Here is a 21,598-nt window from a genome sequence, read left to right as displayed (position 1 = left end):
AGAATGAACCCATATAGAATCCTGAGAATCGGAATACATATTGATGAGGGCACTTAGAGTGTGGTGTCAGGAAAACAACCTCTCACTCAAAGTCAAGAAAACAAAGGAGATGATTGTGAACTTTCGGGAAACAGAAGAGAGATCAGCCCCCTATCCACATCGACGGGACAGCAGTGGAAAAGGTGGAAAGTTTTAAGTCCCTCGGAGTACACCTCACGGACAAACTGAAATGGTTCACCCACACATTGTGGTGAAGAAGGTGCAACAGCGCCTCTTCAACCTCAGGCTGAAGAAATTTGTCTTGTCAACTAAACCACTGACACACTTTTACAGATGCACAATCGATAGCATCCTGTTAGGCTATATCACTGCCTAATATAACAACTGCTCCGCCCACAACCATAAGTCTCTCCAGAGGGTAGTGAGGTCTGCACAACGCATCACCGGGGGCAAACTACCTGGCCTCCAGGACACCTACAGCAACCGATGTCACAGGAAGGCCAAAAAGATCATCAAGGTCAACAACCACCCGAGCCACTGCCTGTTCACCCTGCTACCATCCAGAAGGCGAGGTCAGTACAGGTGCATCAATGCTGAGACCGAGAGACTGAAAAACAGCTTCTATCTGAAGGCCATCAGACTGTTAAACAGCCATCACTAACACAGAGACGCTGCTGCCTAAATACAGACTTGAAATTATTGGCCAGTATTATAAACGGATCACTAGTCACTTTAATAATGCCACTTGAATAATGTTTACATATCTTGCATATCTCATCTCATATGTATGTACTGTATTTTATACAATTTATTGCAGCTTGCCTATGCCGTTCTGTCATTGCTCATCCATATATTGATATGTATATATTCTTATCAAATTCCTTTACTTAGATTTGTGTGTATTAGGTAGTTTTGTGGAATTGTTAGATTACGTGTTAGAACAGTCATTGTAATTGAAACTTACACTGTGAGTGCTGAATACACATCGATAGCCATACTAGCGAGCCTTTCCTTTCAAACAAACATTTCAAAAATACAAAATCAAGTAAAGTTTTACTCATTTATAACCAAAAAGCATCTGATTTTATAGTAGCTTGTCTTGTCCGGTTGAAGCCTATAAGTTCAGACTCAGCCCTGTAAACACAGCGGTGTAAACACCGCGTGTTAACAGCATGGCTGTGGTGATGTGTCCATGCTTTATCGGGGGCACTCCTCATAGTTGTTTCTCTCATTGTCATCTATTTGATAGACGTTCTCCACCGCCATCTCTCGAGTATGCACACCCAAGCTGGACTCTGAGTTGCTGTACAGGACTGAGCTGCCAGAGTGCTCTGGTCTGATAAAGGAAAGAACAGTAAATACACAGCCAAGGGAGACATGCATGCTTTTATTGACTGCATTATATTTTGCTTAGTTCCACTCTAGTGATTTTACCAATCCAGATGAATTAATGCTGAGAAAAGTTTGAGTATTAGTGTACAAGCTGACATAGCAAATAAAGTTTGTATTGATTTAAGATACTTATTTTGCTCTGCATTGTGAATATGGAGCATTTCCTCAAAAATATTTTACCTTTATTTAACTAGACAAGTCAGTTAAGAACTTAATAACAAATTCTTATTTACAATGACGGCCTACCCCGGCCAAAGCCTAACCCGGACGATGCTGGGCCAATTGTGCGCCGCACTATGGGACTCCCAATCACGGCCGGTTGTGACACAGCCTGGAGAATACTGTATGTGTAATGTGTATTAGATTCTAAAAGCAATGACCTACTGGCCAGTTAGGTCATCTCAAGGCATATTTCTTAACGACACAGACAAGAGTAGCAATGGCTCACATAATGTTCACATGAGTGTTCAGAAGAAGCCCGGTTGTTTCACTTCCTCAGAGTGTTGTGTTCTTGGGTCTCATTAGTCAAAGTTTCAGTATTACCTCAGGTCAGTTGCCATAATGTTTTTGCTAATTGTCTCACGGAGGGACATTGCACTTTGACTCAGTTATTCTATTGGCATATTGTGGTATTTCATCTACTCTTGTCAGTTGGAAGAAATACAGTCATGATTAGCATACTTACATTTGGACTACCGTAGCAATTGTTTTCCATCGCTTTCCTGTAATTACGTTAACAAAGACTGTGTTAAAGTATTCAGAAAACTTAAATAGCAAACTATTGCTTCTTGTAACACTGTCAACACCATTAGGGATATATTCATGAGAATTAGTACTTATTATGCAGGCAAATGTAGAGATGTGTGTACTTACTCAAGACAACAAGTACAGACACAATCACCACCCCTGTCAGAACCAGTAGAATGGACACCAGGATCACAGGCAGCTTATGACCTGTCATCTGCTCCTGTTAACATCACAGATTCAGTTAAAACGACATCTCGGTACTGTACCAGATCACACAGTGGGATTTCTTATTTGCCAGAATTTGCAGTGTGGAACTATGCATACCAAAATTGATTGCTGTAAAGTGGCGTGGATGTGACTGAATTTGTGGTCACATGACCTACACAGTGAGGAATTGACAGGTTTTATTTTCAGATGTAAGAATAATGCTGCAATATAAACAATATAAAAGTATGATTTTGATGGACTGATGTTATTCTGTGCGCTGTGTTCCATACAGTGTGTGTGGTTGTCCATGGCCTGTTGAGTTATGATCACATTAGCCTGAGATGTTGTCGGGACAGGTGCTGAAATCAGAAAGCAATACAGTACTAACTGCTCAGTTTGAAAAGTATAGATGCTAAGAAATCATGATGTCACTCATTAGGCTGACAAAGATCACCTGTACAGCATCAAGTTACTGTGTATCATAGAATGTTGTGCATTTCTTACCTTTCTCAATGTTCAAGTTGACATGATATTTCTCATCATTCCACAATCCGTGAACATGCACACGACAGCCGTATTGTCCAGAGTCTTTTTCAGTGACATTGAGGATTGTGAGAGAGACATCCCCTGTCTTCAGCACCCCGAATAAATGATATCTAACCGAAGATCTCCATGTCACTTTAGTGCCATCAGATGAGATGATTTCCTTGTAACAACCAGAGTTCGGTATGGCTCCTCTCCCCCAGCATATGGCTGATACACCTTGCTTTATGGTGTTATATTTACATGGCAGAGTGACATTCTGGCCCTCAATACCAATGACTTTTGGGTCAATGCATTCACTGACTGGAAAAGAGGGAGGGAGAGGAGGACAGAGATACTTTCAATTGTAAATTATGAATTCACTTATTATCAAGTAAATAACCAGCCTAACAATCAAATCAAATCAAACTTTATTTGTCACTTGCACCAAATACAACAAGTGTAGACCTCACAATAACATAACAATATTGTGTTACTTTTAATTATTTTGTACTTTAGTTTATTTGGTAAATATTTTCTTAAAGCTTCTTGAACAAAAAGAGATGGGACCATCGTGCATCACTTACCTGAAAGTAGACAGAGGAGAAACCAGCCTAAAACACAGGGAGTCTCCATGATAGTGTCATATCACTTCACCCTTCGCCATTCAAACACCAACTGCATATATACACAGGCATCTGAACAGTCAGAGTCATATATACACAGTCATCTCTCTCTCTTTGATAATGTCAAACCTCCTGAGCACATGACTTCATCTTGACATCTGCTTTCAGATGTTTCCGTTGCACTCAGAGAGGCAGAGATGGTCATTGTGGGTTTTTTTTGTTGTAGGTTTCAATTTCCATATTATATAACACACAGAACTGCACAGGATTTTAGGAAGTTCAAAGTTCTTATAATTGAAAAGAAATTAAAACCAAAACCATTTGTTCATGTCAATTCTGTGGTAGGTTGTATTTCATGTTTTGAAGTGTACTGTAGAGTCAAGACTCCAGGGAACAAACGTTCTCTTCAGTGGTATTTATTCTTATTTTAATTTACACCTTACCACAAGAAACTATAGCTAGATAGCACACACTGAGTATACAAAACATTAAAAACACCTGCTCTTTCCATGACATATACTGACCAGGGGAATCCAGGTGAAAGCTATGATCCTTTATTGATGTTACATGTTAAATTCACATCAATCAGTGTAGATGAAGGGAGAAGACAGGTTAAAGGAGGATTTTTAAGCCTTGAGACAATTGAGACATGGATTGTGTATGTGTCCCATTTAGAGGGTGAATGGGCAAGACAAAAAGCTCAGTATTAGTAACCTTATGAGTGGTCCTATATTAGCTATGTCACAGCGTGTTGAAGAACTGAGTATGCCTATGCTAGAGGGGACCCAGATGTTTCTGTGATGGTCAGTGGTTGTTCTGTCGCATTTGGGACAATAGTTGGGATGACAGTTGGGAAAACAGGTGCTAAAGGAGTTGTTTTTTTTAAACAACAACATATACAGTATTTCTGTTTAAAAATACAACACTGCTGGGGCAGTTGTGACAAAAGGTGCTAGAAATGAAAGCATAGATTTTATGGGATATTTTTTTGTTTACAAACATATAGCCTAACACATTGAAGGAACCTCAAACTATAAGGAGAAACACAAGATTACGTTAAAGACAGTGAAAGACAAAATTTGTGTCTGTGATGGGCAGTAGTTGTGCTGGTGCAGTTGGGATGACAGTTGGGATGACAGTTGCTACAGGAGTAAAAACAACAACATTGATTTCTCTTTAAAAACACATTAAATAAGGTGATATTACAGACGGTTTCAAAATTATAACTTCGTTTTTTATAGACTTGTTGTTTCTGGAAAAAGCGCACATTTTGCATAGTAGCGATGGCAACAGAATAATCATTCATGATTCATGCATCAATGAAACAGAAGCCACAAATGGGGAGGAAAATCAATACAGCTACATATCGGTATATCATTTTCGATGCTATAATGTGCCTTATCATTTTGACAATATTGCAATATTGTTTTTGTGCTAGTTGGCTGTACCTGCATGAAAACTCCAGTATGTTTCCTTCATAGCGTGTTCATCACTTTTATTTCCATGACTGATCAAAACTTTTCTCATGGCTGACTCTCTCTTGTCCCTCTGCAGCAGACATACAGTGCATACGAAAAGTATTCAGACCCCTTCACTTTTTCCATATTCTTTTACGTTACATCAATCTACACACAAAACACCATAAAGACAAAGCGAAAACAGGTTAAGACATTTTTTAAATGTATTAAAAGTAAAAAACATAATTACCTAATTTATATAATTATTCAGACCCTTTGCTATGAGACTCGAAATTGAGGCACAGATCTGGGGAAGGGTGCCAAAACATTTCTGCAGCATTGAAGAGCCCCAAGAAAACATTGTCCTCCATCATTCTATAATGGAAGAAGTTTGGAACCACCAAGACTCTTCCTAGAGCTGGCCGCCTGGCCAAACTGAGCAATCGGGGGGGGCTCAGTTTTATTCTTGGTCAGGGAGGTGACCAAGAAACCTATGGTCACTCTGGCAGAGCTCCAGAGTTCCTCTGTGGAGATGGGAGACCGTCCAGAAGGACAATCATCTCTGCAACACTGCACCTATCGGGCCTTTAATGGTAGAGTGGCAAGACAGGAGCTACTTCTCAGTGAAAAGCACATGACACCCCGCTTGGAGTTTCCAAAAGGCACGTAAAGGACTAACAGACCATGAGAAACAAGATTCTCTGGTCTGATGAAACAAGAATGAACCCATATAGAATCCTGAGAATCGGAATACATATTGATGAGGGCACTTAGAGTGTGGTGTCAGGAAAACAACCTCTCACTCAAAGTCAAGAAAACAAAGGAGATGATTGTGAACTTTCGGGAAACAGAAGAGAGATCAGCCCCCTATCCACATCGACGGGACAGCAGTGGAAAAGGTGGAAAGTTTTAAGTCCCTCGGAGTACACCTCACGGACAAACTGAAATGGTTCACCCACACATTGTGGTGAAGAAGGTGCAACAGCGCCTCTTCAACCTCAGGCTGAAGAAATTTGTCTTGTCACCTAAACCACTCACACACTTTTACAGATGCACAATCGATAGCATCCTGTTAGGCTGTATCACTGCCTGGTATAACAACTGCTCCGCCCACAACCATAAGTCTCTCCAGAGGGTAGTGAGGTCTGCACAACGCATCACCGGGGGCAAACTACCTGGCCTCCAGGACACCTACAGCAACCGATGTCACAGGAAGGCCAAAAAGATCATCAAGGTCAACAACCACCCGAGCCACTGCCTGTTCACCCTGCTACCATCCAGAAGGCGAGGTCAGTACAGGTGCATCAATGCTGAGACCGAGAGACTGAAAAACAGCTTCTATCTGAAGGCCATCAGACTGTTAAACAGCCATCACTAACACAGAGACGCTGCTGCCTAAATACAGACTTGAAATTATTGGCCAGTATTATAAACGGATCACTAGTCACTTTAATAATGCCACTTGAATAATGTTTACATATCTTGCATATCTCATCTCATATGTATATACTGTATTTTATACAATTTATTGCAGCTTGCCTATGCCGTTCTGTCATTGCTCATCCATATATTGATATGTATATATTCTTATCAAATTCCTTTACTTAGATTTGTGTGTATTAGGTAGTTTTGTGGAATTGTTAGATTACGTGTTAGATATTTCCACACTGTCGGAACTAGAAGCACAAGCATTTTGCTGCACTCACAATAACATCTGCTAACCATGTGTATGTGACAAATACAATTTGATTTGATTTAATCGGCACCTGAGTACACCACATGGCCAAAACTATCCGGACACCCCTTCAAATGAGTTGATTCAGCGACTTCAGCCACACTCGTTGCTGACAGGTGCATAAAATCGAGCACACAGCCATGCAATCTCCATAGACAAAACAATGGCAGTAGAATGGCCCGTAATTAAGAGCTCAGAGATTTTTAACGTGGCACAGTCACAGGATGCCACTTTTCCAACAAGTCAGTTTGTCAAATTTCTGCCCTGCTAGAGTTGCCCCGATAAACTGTAAGTGCTGTTATTTTGACGTGGAAGGGTCTAGGCACAACAATGGCTTACTACATCAAGAAAATACAGTCATTGTAATTGAAACCTACACTGTTAGTGCTGAATACACATAGATAGCCATATTAGTGAGCTTTTCCTTTCACACAAACATTTGAAATATACAAATCAAGTAACGTTTTACTCATTTATCACCAAAAAGCAACTGATTTTGTTGGAGCTTGTCTTGTCTGGTTGAATCATTAGCCTATAAGTTCAGACTCAGCCCTGTAAACACAGAGCTACCGCGTGTTAACAGCATGACTGTGGTGATGTGTCTATGCTTTATCGGGGGCACTCCTCATAGTCGTCTCTCTCGTTGTCATCTATTTGATAGACGTTCTCCACCGCCATCTCTCGAGTATGCACACCCAAGCTGTACAGGACTGAGCTGCCAGAGTGCACTGGTCTGATAAAGGAAAGAACAGTAAATACACAGCCAAGGGAGACATGCATGCTTTTATTGACTGCATTATATTTTGCTTAGTTCCACTCTAGTGATTTTACCAATCCAGATGAATTAATGCTGAGAAAAGTTTGAGTATTAGTGTACAAGCTGACATAGCAAATAAAGTTTGTATTGATTTAAGATCCTTATTTTGCTCTGCATTGTGAATATGGAGCATTTCCTCAAAAATATTTTACCTTTATTTAACTAGACAAGTCAGTTAAGAACTTAATAACAAATTCTTATTTACAATGACGGCCTACCCCGGCCAAAGCCTAACCCGGACGATTCTGGGCCAATTGTGCGCCGCACTATGGGACTCCCAATCACGGCCGGTTGTATATATATTGTGACACAGCCTGGAGAATACTGTATGTGTAATGTGTAATGAATACTGTATGTGTAATGTGTATTAGATTCTAAAAGCAATGACCTACTGGCCAGTTAGGTCATCTCAAGGCATATTTCTTAACGACACAGACAAGAGTAGCAATGGCTCACATAATGTTCACATGAGTGTTCAGAAGAAGCCCGGTTGTTTCACTTCCTCAGAGTGTTGTGTTCTTGGGTCTCATTAGTCAAAGTTTCAGTATTACCTCAGGTCAGTTGCCATAATGTTTTTGCTAATTAGGCAGACATGTCTCACGGAGGGACATTGCACTTTGACTCAGTTATTCTATTGGCATATTGTGGTATTTCATCTACTCTTGTCAGTTGGAAGAAATACAGTCATGATTAGCATACTTACATTTGGACTACCGTAGCAATTGTTTTCCATCGCTTTCCTGTAATTACGTTAACAAAGACTGTGTTAGAGTATTCAGAAAAACTTAAATAGCAAACTATTGCTTCTTGTAACACTGCCAACACCATTAGGGATATATTCACGAGAATTAGTACTTATTATGCAGGCAAATGTAGAGATGTGTGTACTTACTCAAGACGACAGGTACAGACACAATCACCACCCCTGTCAGAACCAGTAGAATGGACACCAGGATCACAGGCAGCTTATGACCTGTCATCTGCTCCTGTTAACATCACAGATTCAGTTAAAACGACATCTCGGTACAGTACCAGATCACACAGTGGGATTTCTTATTTGCCAGAATTTGCAGTGTGGAACTATGCATACCAAAATTGATTTGCTGTAAAGTGGCGTGGATGTGACTGAATTTGTGGTCACATGACCTACACAGTGAGGAATTGACAGGTTTTATTTTCAGATGTAAGAATAATGCTGCAATATAAACAATATAAAAGTATGATTTTGATGGACTGATGTTATTCTGTGCGCTGTGTTCCATACAGTGTGTGTGGTTGTCCATGGCCTGTTGAGTTATGATCACATTAGCCTGAGATGTTGTCGGGACAGGTGCTGAAATCAGAAAGCAATACAGTACTAACTGCTCAGTTTGAAAAGTATAGATGCTAAGAAATCATGATGTCACTCATTAGGCTGACAAAGATCACCTGTACAGCATCAAGTTACTGTGTATCATAGAATGTTGTGCATTTCTTACCTTTCTCAATGTTCAAGTTGACATGATATTTCTCATCATTCCACAATCCGTGAACATGCACACGACAGCCGTATTGTCCAGAGTCTTTTTCAGTGACATTGAGGATTGTGAGAGAGACATCCCCTGTCTTCAGCACCCCGAATAAATGATATCTAACCGAAGATCTCCATGTCACTTTAGTGCCATCAGATGAGATGATTTCCTTGTAACAACCAGAGTTCGGTATGGCTCCTCTCCCCCAGCATATGGCTGATACACCTTGCTTTATGGTGTTATATTTACATGGCAGAGTGACATTCTGGCCCTCAATACCAATGACTTTTGGGTCAATGCATTCACTGACTGGAAAAGAGGGAGGGAGAGGAGGACAGAGATACTTTCAATTGTAAATTATGAATTCACTTATTATCAAGTAAATAACCAGCCTAAAAGATATGCTAACATCGTGCATCACTTACCTGAAAGTAGACAGAGGAGAAACCAGCCTAAAGCACAGTGAGTCTCCATGATAGGGTCATATCACTTCACCCTTCGCCATTCAAACACCAACTGCATATATGCACAGTCATCTGAACTCTCTCTCTTTAATAAAGTTGAACCTCCTGAGCACATGACTTCATCTACTTGACATCTGCTTTCAGATGTTTCCGTTGCACTCAGAAAGGCAGAGATGGTCATTGTGGTAATTTTTGGGGGGAGGCCACACATCATCCAAATAATATAACACACAGAACTGCACAGGTTTTTGGAAGGTTCATAAAGTTCTTAATTGAAAAGATATTAAAACCAAAACCATTTGTTCATGTCAATTATGTAGAAGGTTGCATTTAATGTTATGTAGTGCAGAATCAAGTCTCAAGGGAACAAACTTTCTCTTGAGTGGTATTTATTTATCCTTTCATTTACACCTCATCACACAAAAAACATGGCTAGATAACATAGCTAGAGTATACAAAACATAAACAATTCCTGCTCTTTCCATAACATAGACCAGGTGAATCGAGCTGAAAGCAATAATCCCTAATTGATGGCACTTGTCCACTTCAATGTCCGTCTACACATCTGTAGGAGCATCATAGATCCAGGCATCTGTATCATGGTGACTGAGGGGTATTTCCGCTCTAGGGTTCCTGCTGCTGACACTGGGGGAACTGGCAGGTTCTCCTCTGACTCGGCTATTTCTGGACCGTCTCAGACCTAGATGTAGGGGGGAGGGGCCAGACAGACTTTTAATGCACACTATGCAGAAATAACGGGAGTCACCACTTTCACATCCACTTTGAGAGGCAAACTGTTTAAGCAGCTAAATTCTTCTCTAACATGATTAGCCCCTGAACAAAGAATTGGTACAATAGGATCAAGAACAGACCATTGCAACACATTGATTAAGCTAATGCCCTGATAGAACAAGAAAAGTATTATATTCATGTCATCATTGATGAAAGAAATGTAATTGCTGTGACTGCTCCACCACTCACGAAGAAGAACTGCTAGGATCAGACCAGGGATGAAGGCGATTGCTCCCACTCGGACAGTGTGTCCTATGTAGCTATCCAGAGATGGAGATGCCATTTTCTGCTGTGGGTTACAGTCATAGTTTTGCTTCAGGCACAGTGATTGAAGGCAAAGTTGAAACAGAAATCTTGAAGTATTTGCATAAGATTTGCATTTTACTACATTATAGCTCATAAGGCATTTAGGTTTTTATGTACAATATTCTTGTTGTATGTAGCTTAGGGACATTTTGGATATAATTTGCTTCATATCCAGTAGCACTGTACCTTAATTCCCTTGACAAGACCTATTATTGGGCCTGTAGTGCAGTCATAAAGGATATCGGGACCTTGCTCACCTAGTAAGAAAAAATATGCCGACATCTCAAACCTTGACTAACTGTAGTATCAATTACTTTTTCTGATCTATCTTTATGTGCAATACAGGTTTATCAAACATATTCAGTGTTGGTGTTGATGTCAGATACCTTCTCTGCTCTTCTCTGGTGTGAAAGGGGACCCAGATGTTTCTGTGATGGGCAGTGGTTGTTCTTCTGTCGCGGTTGGGACAATAGTTGGGATGACAGTTGGGATGAGAGGTGCTAAAGGAGTAAAAAAACAAACAATATATATTTCTGTTTAAAAACACAACACTGCTAGAAATTAAAGCATAGATTTTATGGGATATTCATTTGTTTACTAACATATAGCCTAACACATTGAAGGAACTTCAAACTATAAGGAGAAACACGAGGTTACGTTGAAGACAGTGACAGACAAAACATACCTTGTTTGTTATTTTCTGGTATAACAGAGGACCCAGGTGTGTCTGTGATGGGCAGGAGTTGGGCTGGTACTGTTGGGATGACAGTTGGTACGACAGTTGGGATGACAGTTAGTACGACAGGTGCTACAGGAGTAGAAAACCACATCACTGATTTCTATTTAAAAACACATTAAATAAGGTGATATTACAGACGGTTTCAAAATTATAACTATGGTTTTTATAGTCTTGTTGTTTCTGGAAAAAAATGCACATTTTGCGTAGTTGCGATGGCCCTTATTGCAACAGAATAATCATTCATGATTTATGCGTCAATGAAACAGAAGCCACACTATTTGTGATGGGGAGGAAAATCAATACAGCTACATATCGGTATTGTTGTTTTACAGTTCCAGTCAAAAGTTTGGGCACACCTACTCATTCAAAGGTTTTTCTTTATTTTGACTAATTTCTACATTGCAGAATAATAGTGAAGACATCAAAATTATGAGATAGCATATATGGAATAATGTAGTAACCAAAAAAGTGATAAACAAATCAAAATATCTTTCATATTTGAGATTCTTCAAAGTAGCCACCCTTTGCCTTGCACACTCTTGGTATTCTCGCAACCAGCTTCACCTGGAATGCTTTTCCAACAATCTTGAAAGAGTTCCCACATATGCTGAGCACTTGTTGGCTGCTAATCCTTCACTCTGCAGTCCAACTCATCCCAAACCATCTCAATTGGGTTGAGGTCAAAGGGGGCTGCAGGGCATGGGTTCTACATCACCAGCGGAACAGAGATGGCGTAGCAGTCAGACGTGTGTATCTACACCAAGATGGCGTAGCAGTCAGACGTGTATTTGTCTTGTCCCGTCCTGTAACGTGTTTATATCGTTTTCTTCATATATATTTTAATTTCTTATGTATATACTTTAATCTCACTTTCCTTCTATGAACTGAATATACTCTCCTGCAACCCACCTCACCCAATGTGGTACAGAGCTGCTATTTTTATACTTTACAACCGGAACCCTGATCAGAAGCTAGCCAGCTAACTAGCTGCTAGTTAGTAATCAGTTAGCCACTGCTAGCGGTCCTCACCGTTAACTCTGACATCAGCCAGCCTCAACCAGGTCAAGTCCTGCCAGTCTGCACTGCGTGTATAATCGCAGCTAGCTAGCTATTATCCGAGTGGCTACTCCTGGCTAACATCTCTGCCCCAAAGCAAGCACCAGTTAGCCTGGAGCTAGCCTGGAGCTAGGCCCATCTCCCGGCTAGCCAAAGAGGTCCACCAGCCAATTATTGGGCTACAAAAGGCCTGGACCCTTTACTGCCGACACGGCGCCCCGCAGATCTATCATGACTGGTCTGCCGACATAACCGTCTGAGGTGGTTTCAACAGGATCTTCCGTTGCGACGTTGCCAGATTCCCATCTGCTAGCCCCGGCCTGCTAGCTATCTGAATCGCCGTGTCTCCAGCTCGCCTAGTGTAGCAGCTACTATCTGAGTGGCTACTCCTGGCTAACATGTCTGCCCCAAAGCAAGCACCAGTTAGCCTGGAGCTAGCCTGGAGCTAGGCCCATCTTCCGATTAGCCAAAGAGGTCCACCAGCCAATTATTGGGCTACAAAAGGCCTGGACCCTTTACTGGCGACACGGCGCCCCGCAGATCTATCACGACTGGTCTGCCGAGGTGGTTTCAACAGGCTCTTCCGTTGCGATGTTGACAGATGCCCATCTGCTAGCCCCGGCCTGCAAGCTGTCTGAATCGCCGTGTCTCCAGCTTGCCTAGTGTAGCAGCGACTACGGAATTGCCTCCCTGACTCACCACGTGCTACTCTTTGGACCCTATGATCACTCGTCTACACATGCCTCTCCCTAATGTCAATATGCCTTGTCTATTGCCATTTTGGTTTGTGATTATTGTCTTATCTCATTGTACAGCCCCTAGCCCTGTCCAATAGGCCTTAGATAGCCCTTATGTTACAACTCCACACATGCGGTGACCTCACCTGACATAACTGGTGCCTCTAGAGTCAAAACCTCTCTTTTCGTCACTCAATGCCTAGGTTTACCTCCACTGTACTCACATCCTACCATACCCTTGTCTGTACGTTATGCTTTGAATCTATTCTTCCTTGCCCAGAAATCTGCTCCTTTTACTCTCTGTTCTGAACGCACTAGACGACTAGTTCTTATAGCCTTTAGCCGTACCCTTATCCTACTTCTCCTCTCTTCCTCTGGTGATGTAGAGGTTAACTCAGGCCCTGCAGCCCCCAGCACCACTTCCATTCCCCAGGCGCTCTCATTTGTTGACTTCTGTAACCGTAAATGCCTTGGTTTCATAAATGTTAACATAGAAGCCTCCTCCCTAAGTTTGTTTTATTCACTGCTTTAGTACACTCCCCAAACCTGATGTCCTAGCAGTGTCTGAAATGGTTGCATATGCCAGAACCAATGTACTGCTGTGAGCAGGGGTGTGAGAGAGCTTTCAATGTTGTTCAGATGCTGGATAAACTTTTTATAATGAATTATACATACTTATTTATTGTCCTATCATGGGGAACAACGTTTTTCAAATAAATTATATTTTATTAATTAATTTATGAACCTATATTGATGGAACAGTCCACAACCCTATACACTGGACACCCACCTGAATGACCCAGATACTAAGGAGAAGTCCCTAACTGTTTTATGGGTGGTCTGTATGCAGCCAGAATGCGGTCAGAGACCTATAGCAGCACTGCCCCCTCAACATTCTGGGCCTGCTTGGCAGGGTTGGTCCTGCAAAGCCAAAGCCCCCTAAAGGGAGAGCATACTATACAAGGACATTCTCAAAGCTGCTAATGAGAACCTTGACGACCTTGTACCTAGCCGGTGGGGATTCCGGTGGGGTGCCCCCACCCATGCAGTGGCAGTGCTGGCAACACTAGCTGCAGTAACCCATGGGGAGGGGGTCACACTCGGACATTCAGAGAGGGGGTATATTATTGTGTCCCTAGAGGCACAATATCAAAAGTCTGACTGCATGGAGATGCTTGGGAATATGGTCAATACGCGGGACTGTGTTGTGGGTGTTTCAGGGAAAAGGTGTACATTTGACCTCCATCATCTTCTCATACGGCTGCAACTGTAAATGCATTTGTAAATCAAGACCTTTCTTGAGTTGGGCTCTGGGATGGTGCAACTGTTGAGAATGTGAGCCTATGGTTGTGTGGGGGAAAGGGTTGAGTGTGTGTGTGTGGGTGTATGTGTATGTGTGTATCCCACAAAGGAGTAAAAGATGTTAGGGACAATAGAGGATGATTAACAACAATTGTTTGCTAATATAATAATTGCTTGTAATAATGTAATTTTGATAATGGCGAGACTGGTGAGGTAAAATCCATTTCATAAATTGCCTACATTACTACAAATATTAATAGCTAATTATGTAAAATAAGAAACTGGACTCTTATATATATATATTGATGGCTATATATAATACAAATCGAGGTAAGGGTGTTGGAAATAGATTTGGCAGTTGATCTACTGCTGTTCTGTAAATGGCACTGTGTGCTCTCTTCAGGGCTATGGGAAACGGGGGGTCGGGGGTTATCTGCCGGGCATTAGGATGACAACCCAACTCGGGATGAGGAGGGCTTTTAGAGGGTGGAATAGTTGGGACCAATTGGAGGTTTACTTAGTAGCAATGCAAATATCATGGTACAGCTACAGTATATAGACACCCAATCATCACGTTTACAAACATATATTTTAATAAATAGAATTGAAAGTTGTGTCTCATTATGGTAAGTGGTGAAATAAGTATAGCCAGTTATAATTTTACATTACCATGTCGTTTATCAATTAAATGGTCTGACGGAGATGTGGACATACTCGGTATACGAATCTCAAAAGAAAGAAATTATCTCACTCCAATAATATAATAAAGTTAGCTAAACTAGATAAGATCTTGCTACCATCTATTTGTGGAAAAATCACCCTGATTAACTATTTAGTCATATCACATTGATGTATATGGTTATAGATATTTACCAATTTTCTTTTTTTTAAATGCATGCTCTTCAACCGATTGTTGCCCGCACTCGCCCGCCCGACAAGTATCACTACTCTGGACGGTTCTGACTTAGAATATGTGGACAACTACAAATACCTAGGTGTTTGGTTAGATTGTCAACTCTCCTTCCAGACTCACATTAAGCATCTCCAATCCAAAATTAGATCTAGAATCAGCTTCCTATTTTGCAACAAAGCCTCCTTCCCTCATGCTGTTAAACATATCATCGTAAAACTGACTATTCTACTGATCCTTGATTTCGGCAATGTCATTTACAAAATAGCCTCCAACACTCTACTAAGCAAACTGGATGTTGTCCATCACAGTGCCATCCATTTTGTCACCAAAGCCCCATATACTACCCACCACTGCAACCTGTATGCTCTCATTTGCTGGCCCTCACTACATATTAGTCGCCAAACCCACTGGCTCCAGGTCATGTATACATTTTTGCTAGGTAAAGCCCCGCCTTATCTCAGCTCACTGGTCACCATAGCAACACCCACCAATAGCACAAGCTCCAGCAGGTATAATTCACTGGTCATCCCCAAAGCCAACATTTACTTTGGCCGCCTTTCCTTCCAGTTCTCTACTGCCAATGACTGGAACGAATTGCAAAAATCACTGAAGCTGGAGTCTTAAATCTCCCTCTCTAACTTTAAGCATCAGCTGTCAGAGCAGCTTACCGATCACTGTACCTGTACACAGCCCATCTGTAAATAGCACACCGAACTACCTCATCCCCATACTGTTATTTATCTTATTGCTCTTTTGCTTCCCAGTATCTCTACTTGCACATCATCATCTGCACATCTATCACTCCAGTGTTAATGCTAAATTGTAATTATTTCGCCTCTATGGCCTATTTATTGTCTTACCACACTACTCTTTTACATTTGCACACACTGTACATAGATTTTTATATTGTGTTATTGACTGTATGTTTGTTTATGTGTAACTATGTGTTGTTGTTTTTGTCGCACTGCTTTGCTTTATCTTGGCCAGGTCGCAGTTGTAAATAAGAACTTGTTCTCAACTGGCATACCTGGTTAAATAAAGGTGAAATAATTTTTTTTTTTAATATAACAAAAGGTTGGGTGATTGTGGCGGCCAGGTCATCTGATGCAGCACTCCATCACTCTCCTTCTTGGTCAAATAGCTCTTACACAGCCTTAAATGGAAGAAGTTTGGAACCACCAATGCTCTTCAAAGAACTTGCAAGATTCTCTGGTCTGATGAAGCCAAGATTGAACTCTTTGGCCTGAATGCTGAGCGGCACATCTGGAGGAAACCTTGCACCATGCATCGTGATGACAGCATCATGCTGTGGGAATGTTTTTCAGTGGCAAGAACTGAACTAGTCAGGATCGAGGGAAAGATTAACAGACCAAAGCACAGAGAGATCCTTGATGAAAACCTGCTACAGAGCACTCTGGACGTCAGACTGAGGCGAAGGTTCAACTTCCAACAGGACAACGACCCGAAGCACACAGCCAGGACAGAGCAGGAGTGGCTTCGGTACAAGTCTCTGAATGTCCTTGAGTGGCCCAGCCTGAGCCCGGACTTGAACCCGATCGATCATCTCTGGAGAGACCTGATAATAGTTCTGCAGCGACGCTCCCCATCCAACCTGACAGAGCTTGAGAAGATCTGCAGAGAAAAATGGGAGCAACTCACCAAATACAGGTGTGCCACGCTTGTAGCGTCATATCCAAGAAGAAGAATCGAGGCTGTAAGCGCTGCCAAAGGTGCTTCAACAAAGTACTGAGTGAAGGGTCTGAATATTTTTTTATTTTTAATACATTTGAAAAAAAATCTGCTTTGTCATTGTGGGGTATTGTGTGTAGATTGATGAGGGGAAAAAACTATTTAATCCATTTTAGAATAAGGCTGTAACGTAACAAAATGTGGGAAAAATGAAGAGGTCTGAATTCTATCCAAATGCACTCTGTGTTGAGCAATATGTTTAGAACATCAAATCTCAATAAAATCACAGTAACGAATCATTATACATATAGAATCGTGAGAATCTGAATTCATATCATATTGGCACCTAAATACACTACATGGTCAAACGTATGTGGACACCCCTTCAAATGAGTGGATTTGGCTACTTCAGCCACACTCATTGCTGACAGGGGTATAAAATCGAGCACACAACCATGCAATCTCCATGGACAAACATTGGCAATAGAATGGCCCGTAATTAAGAGCTCAGTGACTTTCAACGTGGCACTGTCATAGGATGCCACCTTTCCGACAAGTCAGTTTGTCAAATTAATACTCTGCTGGAGTGCTGTTATTTTGAATGGAAGCATCTAGGAGCAACAACGACTCAGCCGCAAAGTGGTAGGCCACACAACCTCCCCAAATGGCACCGCTGAGTGCTGAATTGTCTGTCCTCGTTTGCATCACTCACCACCCGAGTTCCAAACTGGAAGCAACATCAGCACAATAGCTGTTAGTCGGGATGTCGGGTTAGTCCATGGCCGAGCAGCCACACACAAGCCTAAGATCACCATGCGCAATGTCAAGCGTCGGCTGGAGTGGTGTAAAGCTTGATTCAATTGGACTTTGGAGCAGTGGAAACGTGTTCTCTGGAGTGATAAGTCACACTTCACCATCTGGCAGCCCGACGGACGATCTGGGATTGGTGGATGCCAGGAGAACGCTACCTGCCTGAATGCATAGTGCCAACTGTAAAGTTTGGTGGAGGAAGAATAATGGTCTGGGGCTGTTTTTATGGTTTCTGTTAGGCCCCTTAGTTCCAGTGAAGGGAAATCTGAATGCTGCAGTATACAATGACATTTTAGACAATTCGGTGCTTCCACCTTTGAGGCAACAGTTTGGGGAAGGCCGTTTCTTGTTTCAGCATGACAATGCCCCCGTGCACAAAGAGAGTTCCATACAGAAATGGTTTGTCAAATTGTGGAAGAACTTGACTGACCTGCACAGAGCCCTGACCTCAACCCCATCGAATACCTTTGGGATGAATTGGCCAACTCTGAGCCAGGCCTAATTGCCCAACATCTGTGCCCAACCTCACTAATGCTCTTATGGCTGAATGGAAGCAAGTCCCCGCAGCAATGTTCCAACATCTAGTGGAAAGCCTTCCCAAGAAGAGTAGAGGCTGCTATAGCAGCAAAGTGGGGACCAGCTCCATATTAATGCCCATGATTTAGGAATGAGATGTTCGACGAACAGTTGTCCACATACCCATGGCCATGTAGTGTATCATTGTGAGGTCCCTGACAATTCCCAGCCTTAACCTTTGTATTCATGATAACAGTTGTATATTCTCACCTTGTCGAACAATTAAATGAACGGTGTGCGTCAGGTCGTTGAACAGTCCTGATAGCGCCACACGGCAGTGGTAGAACCCAGAGTCTCCCTCTCCGACGTTGTAGATAATGAGAGAGACATCTCCACTCTGAAGCTTCCCTGGTAACCTGTGTCTGTAGGACCTCCTGTAGGTTACCTCTACTCCATTAGTAGCAATGACTGTGTTCTCACAGCCGAAGAGAGACGGCTGTGCTCCTCTCCCCCAGCACACCTCTGTCAGACCCAGGGTAGCGGTGTCATACCTGCAGGTCAGAGATACCGTCCTACCTGCAACACCAACCACTGTCTCCATGAAGCCATCACACACTGCAGGCAACAGAAACACAATCGCGGACACGTTAGTGGGACCTTAATAGTGCGCCAGTCTCGGACAAACAGAAGAGTGCGTTAGACATTTCCTTCAAGTTTTTTTGGATTGATTCGTTTTACCTGGTTTACAGAGATTAAGACAGACAGGACTTACATGCCAACAGAGAGACTGTGAGAAGGGTATGAAGTGTAGACCGCATTGTCGTTGTGTTCATCGAAACAAGACAGTCAATCAGTTTTGTGTCACAGTCTGGCACCGCTTCCTTTTTTTAACTGAATGTATCACAGATGGCTTTAAACAGACTGTGTGTGCCAATCAACCTCGAATACCACAGCACTTCTCTACCATCGCCCACAAACCTTGCCAGGGATTTCAGCATTCACCCACCAGGGGGAGTTGTGAGACTGTCTTTTATATCCACGGCAACAGGCCACTGCTTCAGAAATCAACATTACTGTGAAACAATGTGTATTAGAGGGATCTTGGAATGGCTGATTTACTACATTTTCTTTGTTTATCTCCATCCCTACAAGTATAACTTGGCAACGCCATAATAACTGTCTTTCATAGTGTCGTTGTGAAGGGATGATTTCCAATGATAACTCTGTGGTTTATATATCTTTAACCTGCAGTTTGTTTAGACACTTATCCAGGAACAAAATCTATCTCCCACTTGACGGCAGAGTAGTAATTTGATCACACACGGAGGAGTGGGAATAGGATATAAAGAAATGTCAGGTATAAATGTTTGGCTTGTGCTTTTCATCTGAGTGATATTCTCTGTAGATAGTGTGCGTGACATATCCCACAGATAGTTGAGACACTGTTCATGGCCATTGTCTAATGTGGCTGATCTACTTTTTCCGGTATGTCCAGACGTTCCATTTGATGATTTAAATAAGAGAGCAGACCTAGAGAAGGGGGTTTTTACAAGGGTTGCTTGCCTTGCTGAATGCTCTAGCGCTACACCTTCGGTACGCATGCTGTTCCACATTCCAAATTAAGACTGAGCGACTCAGTATATTAGCTATGAATAGATCTGTTGTTACGGAACAACTGTTTTCCTAGTCATTGGAAAGCCGTAGGACCTGGTCCCTGTTCCGAGAAAGAATTTAAGAGGGGGTTTCAGATGAGTCATGAAAGTTTATGTCTAACTGCACTGGAATTGAGAGCGTTACAATCAGTTGCAAACAGTAAATGTCCCTCTAGTGCCTTATTCATCTCATGTCTCATAGTTTCACGATGTGCACAGTGTAGACCACACTGTGTGTGACGTGGTGAGGTTGGACCCAGGTGCAGATTAAAGACCAGACGAGGAATCAGGGGTTAAGGATAAACATAATACTTCACTGATAAACAGTAGCCGCAGGATCACAGTACACTAGAAGAAGAAAAGACCCACAAACACTAAGTCTCAAACTCACTCAGGAAACAACCGCACACGGTAAACAATTCAAGATTCAGCAAAGGACAACAGAAAACACACCTCTTTCAACAGGGAAATCATAATGAGTAAATAGGACACACCTGAGTGTCGTTAATGTCTCTAGGACGGTGTCTGCCGTCCTCTGGTGACAGGTGGAACCATGACACTGTACAGCATGGTGCTGTGTAGAACACACTAGCTGTACTCGAATACTCATGCTAACCCACTAACCATACTATTTGTAATGTAAATGGAGTATGTACTATGATTATTAGTCATAGTATGGATATAGTTAGTATGCCAAAAGTTGCCTTATGTCCTACTACATTTGCCCAAATACTAAGTATACAAGCAGTGGACAATATATCTGTGCTTTTGGGGCCTATAATGAAATTCTTCAGAAAATGAGTGTGGCTTAACAACATTTTCAGATTTGAAATAAATGATGGAAAATATGCAGTCCAAAGAGAGCAGATACAAATTCATTGCTTCAACTAATTATGACAAATGTTTAAAAAAATGTTAAGCAATGTAATAAAGTATTGACTTTTCAAATAAATTAAGTTACACGTTATGCTGTCTGACAATTTGTTAGCTTCGCTAGCCTTATGCACCGCATAGCATATCATTACAGCAGTTGCTTGTATGTACCGCCGTTATGTTAGCTAGCTACCGTCCTAACGTTGGTTGGCTATTAATATATTGAACTCGCCAGTATATTAACTATATGCTATCTAACTAACTACCCAATGTTTATTGACTTGATTATTCAAGTCATTCTTGGCTTAGCTAAGTGGTATAGTCTTTGTGCGTTCTCAATAGACATTGTTAATGAAGTTGTAAGATGTCAAGCTAGTAACTTGTTAGCTATGCTAACAAGCTAGCAAGAAGTTGCATAGCAACAGCATCAACTTCCGGTAGACAGGCGAAGCGCTAGTACTCTCAACTGAAAGGAGACCGTTCGTTTACATTATACTAAAATTAACTAATAGTATGTAGTATGTACTATACAGTATGTTAGTATGGGTATTCAAACACAGCTACTGTGTACAGAATGGTGCTGTGTAGAACACACTGCCTCCAGAATGATGCTGTGTAGAACTGCGTAGAACGGTTCTGTGTAGAACACTCTGTGTGCAGCATGATGCTGTGTAAATGTCTGCTGCCCAGGTGTATTTTACGCCAACCACTGTATGTCATTTCACATTGGGGCAG

At 41.8% G+C, this 21,598-nt stretch overlaps 3 protein-coding genes across 5 annotated transcripts; all 3 read right to left on the bottom strand.

Annotated features, from left to right (window-relative positions):
- Positions 1-946: 946 nt before the first annotated feature.
- Positions 947-3,603, bottom strand: LOC135547881 (hepatitis A virus cellular receptor 1 homolog). The gene is made up of 7 exons (XM_064977093.1): positions 3,456-3,603; positions 2,851-3,192; positions 2,637-2,705; positions 2,460-2,518; positions 2,266-2,359; positions 2,078-2,114; positions 947-1,336 (listed from the first exon to the last, which is right to left on the bottom strand). Exons 1-7 carry the CDS (start codon positions 3,502-3,504, stop codon positions 1,198-1,200), a joined length of 789 nt encoding a protein of 262 aa, XP_064833165.1. The 5' UTR covers positions 3,505-3,603; the 3' UTR covers positions 947-1,197.
- An 841-nt stretch (positions 3,604-4,444) lies between these two features.
- On the bottom strand, positions 4,445-9,551 carry LOC135548767 (T-cell immunoglobulin and mucin domain-containing protein 4-like). The gene is made up of 7 exons (XM_064978671.1): positions 9,440-9,551; positions 8,982-9,323; positions 8,768-8,836; positions 8,594-8,649; positions 8,396-8,489; positions 8,207-8,243; positions 4,445-7,419 (listed from the first exon to the last, which is right to left on the bottom strand). Exons 1-7 carry the CDS (start codon positions 9,486-9,488, stop codon positions 7,296-7,298), a joined length of 771 nt encoding a protein of 256 aa, XP_064834743.1. The 5' UTR covers positions 9,489-9,551; the 3' UTR covers positions 4,445-7,295.
- A 305-nt stretch (positions 9,552-9,856) lies between these two features.
- havcr2 (hepatitis A virus cellular receptor 2) lies at positions 9,857-19,181 on the bottom strand. 3 transcript variants are annotated; one of them, XM_064977192.1, is made up of 7 exons: positions 19,111-19,181; positions 18,609-18,953; positions 11,262-11,384; positions 10,963-11,076; positions 10,763-10,833; positions 10,460-10,559; positions 9,857-10,178 (listed from the first exon to the last, which is right to left on the bottom strand). In XM_064977192.1, exons 1-7 carry the CDS (start codon positions 19,169-19,171, stop codon positions 10,036-10,038), a joined length of 957 nt encoding a protein of 318 aa, XP_064833264.1. In that variant the 5' UTR covers positions 19,172-19,181; the 3' UTR covers positions 9,857-10,035. The 3 variants fall into 3 exon arrangements, with proteins under 3 accessions (XP_064833264.1, XP_064833265.1, XP_064833266.1); XM_064977193.1 differs by having other exon boundaries at positions 10,460-10,556; XM_064977194.1 differs by having other exon boundaries at positions 11,262-11,330.
- Positions 19,182-21,598: the final 2,417 nt, after the last annotated feature.

Source organism: Oncorhynchus masou, chromosome 11, assembly GCF_036934945.1.
Source record: "Oncorhynchus masou masou isolate Uvic2021 chromosome 11, UVic_Omas_1.1, whole genome shotgun sequence".
In the NCBI taxonomy this organism is placed as follows: Eukaryota; Metazoa; Chordata; class Actinopteri; order Salmoniformes; family Salmonidae; genus Oncorhynchus; species Oncorhynchus masou.
This window is presented reverse-complemented; position numbering and strand designations above follow the sequence as displayed.

Bases quoted from the DNA above. Each gene is read 5' to 3' on its own strand.
- LOC135547881 (XM_064977093.1), bottom strand. From the start codon at position 3,504: ATGGAGACTCCCTGTGTTTTAGGCTGGTTTCTCCTCTGTCTACTTTCA. The intron at 2,360-2,459 runs GCATAGTTCCAC...TGATGTTAACAG, and splicing joins ACAGCAATCAATTTTGGTAT to GAGCAGATGACAGGTCATAA. The intron at 1,337-2,077 runs GTAAGTATGCTA...TTCCTTTATCAG, and splicing joins ATTGCTACGGTAGTCCAAAT to ACCAGAGCACTCTGGCAGCT.
- LOC135548767 (XM_064978671.1), bottom strand. From the start codon at position 9,488: ATGGAGACTCACTGTGCTTTAGGCTGGTTTCTCCTCTGTCTACTTTCA. The intron at 8,490-8,593 runs GTATGCATAGTT...TGATGTTAACAG, and splicing joins TTTACAGCAAATCAATTTTG to GAGCAGATGACAGGTCATAA. The intron at 7,420-8,206 runs GTAAGTATGCTA...TTCCTTTATCAG, and splicing joins ATTGCTACGGTAGTCCAAAT to ACCAGTGCACTCTGGCAGCT.
- havcr2 (XM_064977192.1), bottom strand. From the start codon at position 19,171: ATGAACACAACGACAATGCGGTCTACACTTCATACCCTTCTCACAGTC. The intron at 11,077-11,261 runs GTATGTTTTGTC...TTACTCCTTTAG, and splicing joins ACCAGAAAATAACAAACAAG to CACCTCTCATCCCAACTGTC. The intron at 10,179-10,459 runs GTGAGTGGTGGA...CCCTACATCTAG, and splicing joins GATCCTAGCAGTTCTTCTTC to GTCTGAGACGGTCCAGAAAT.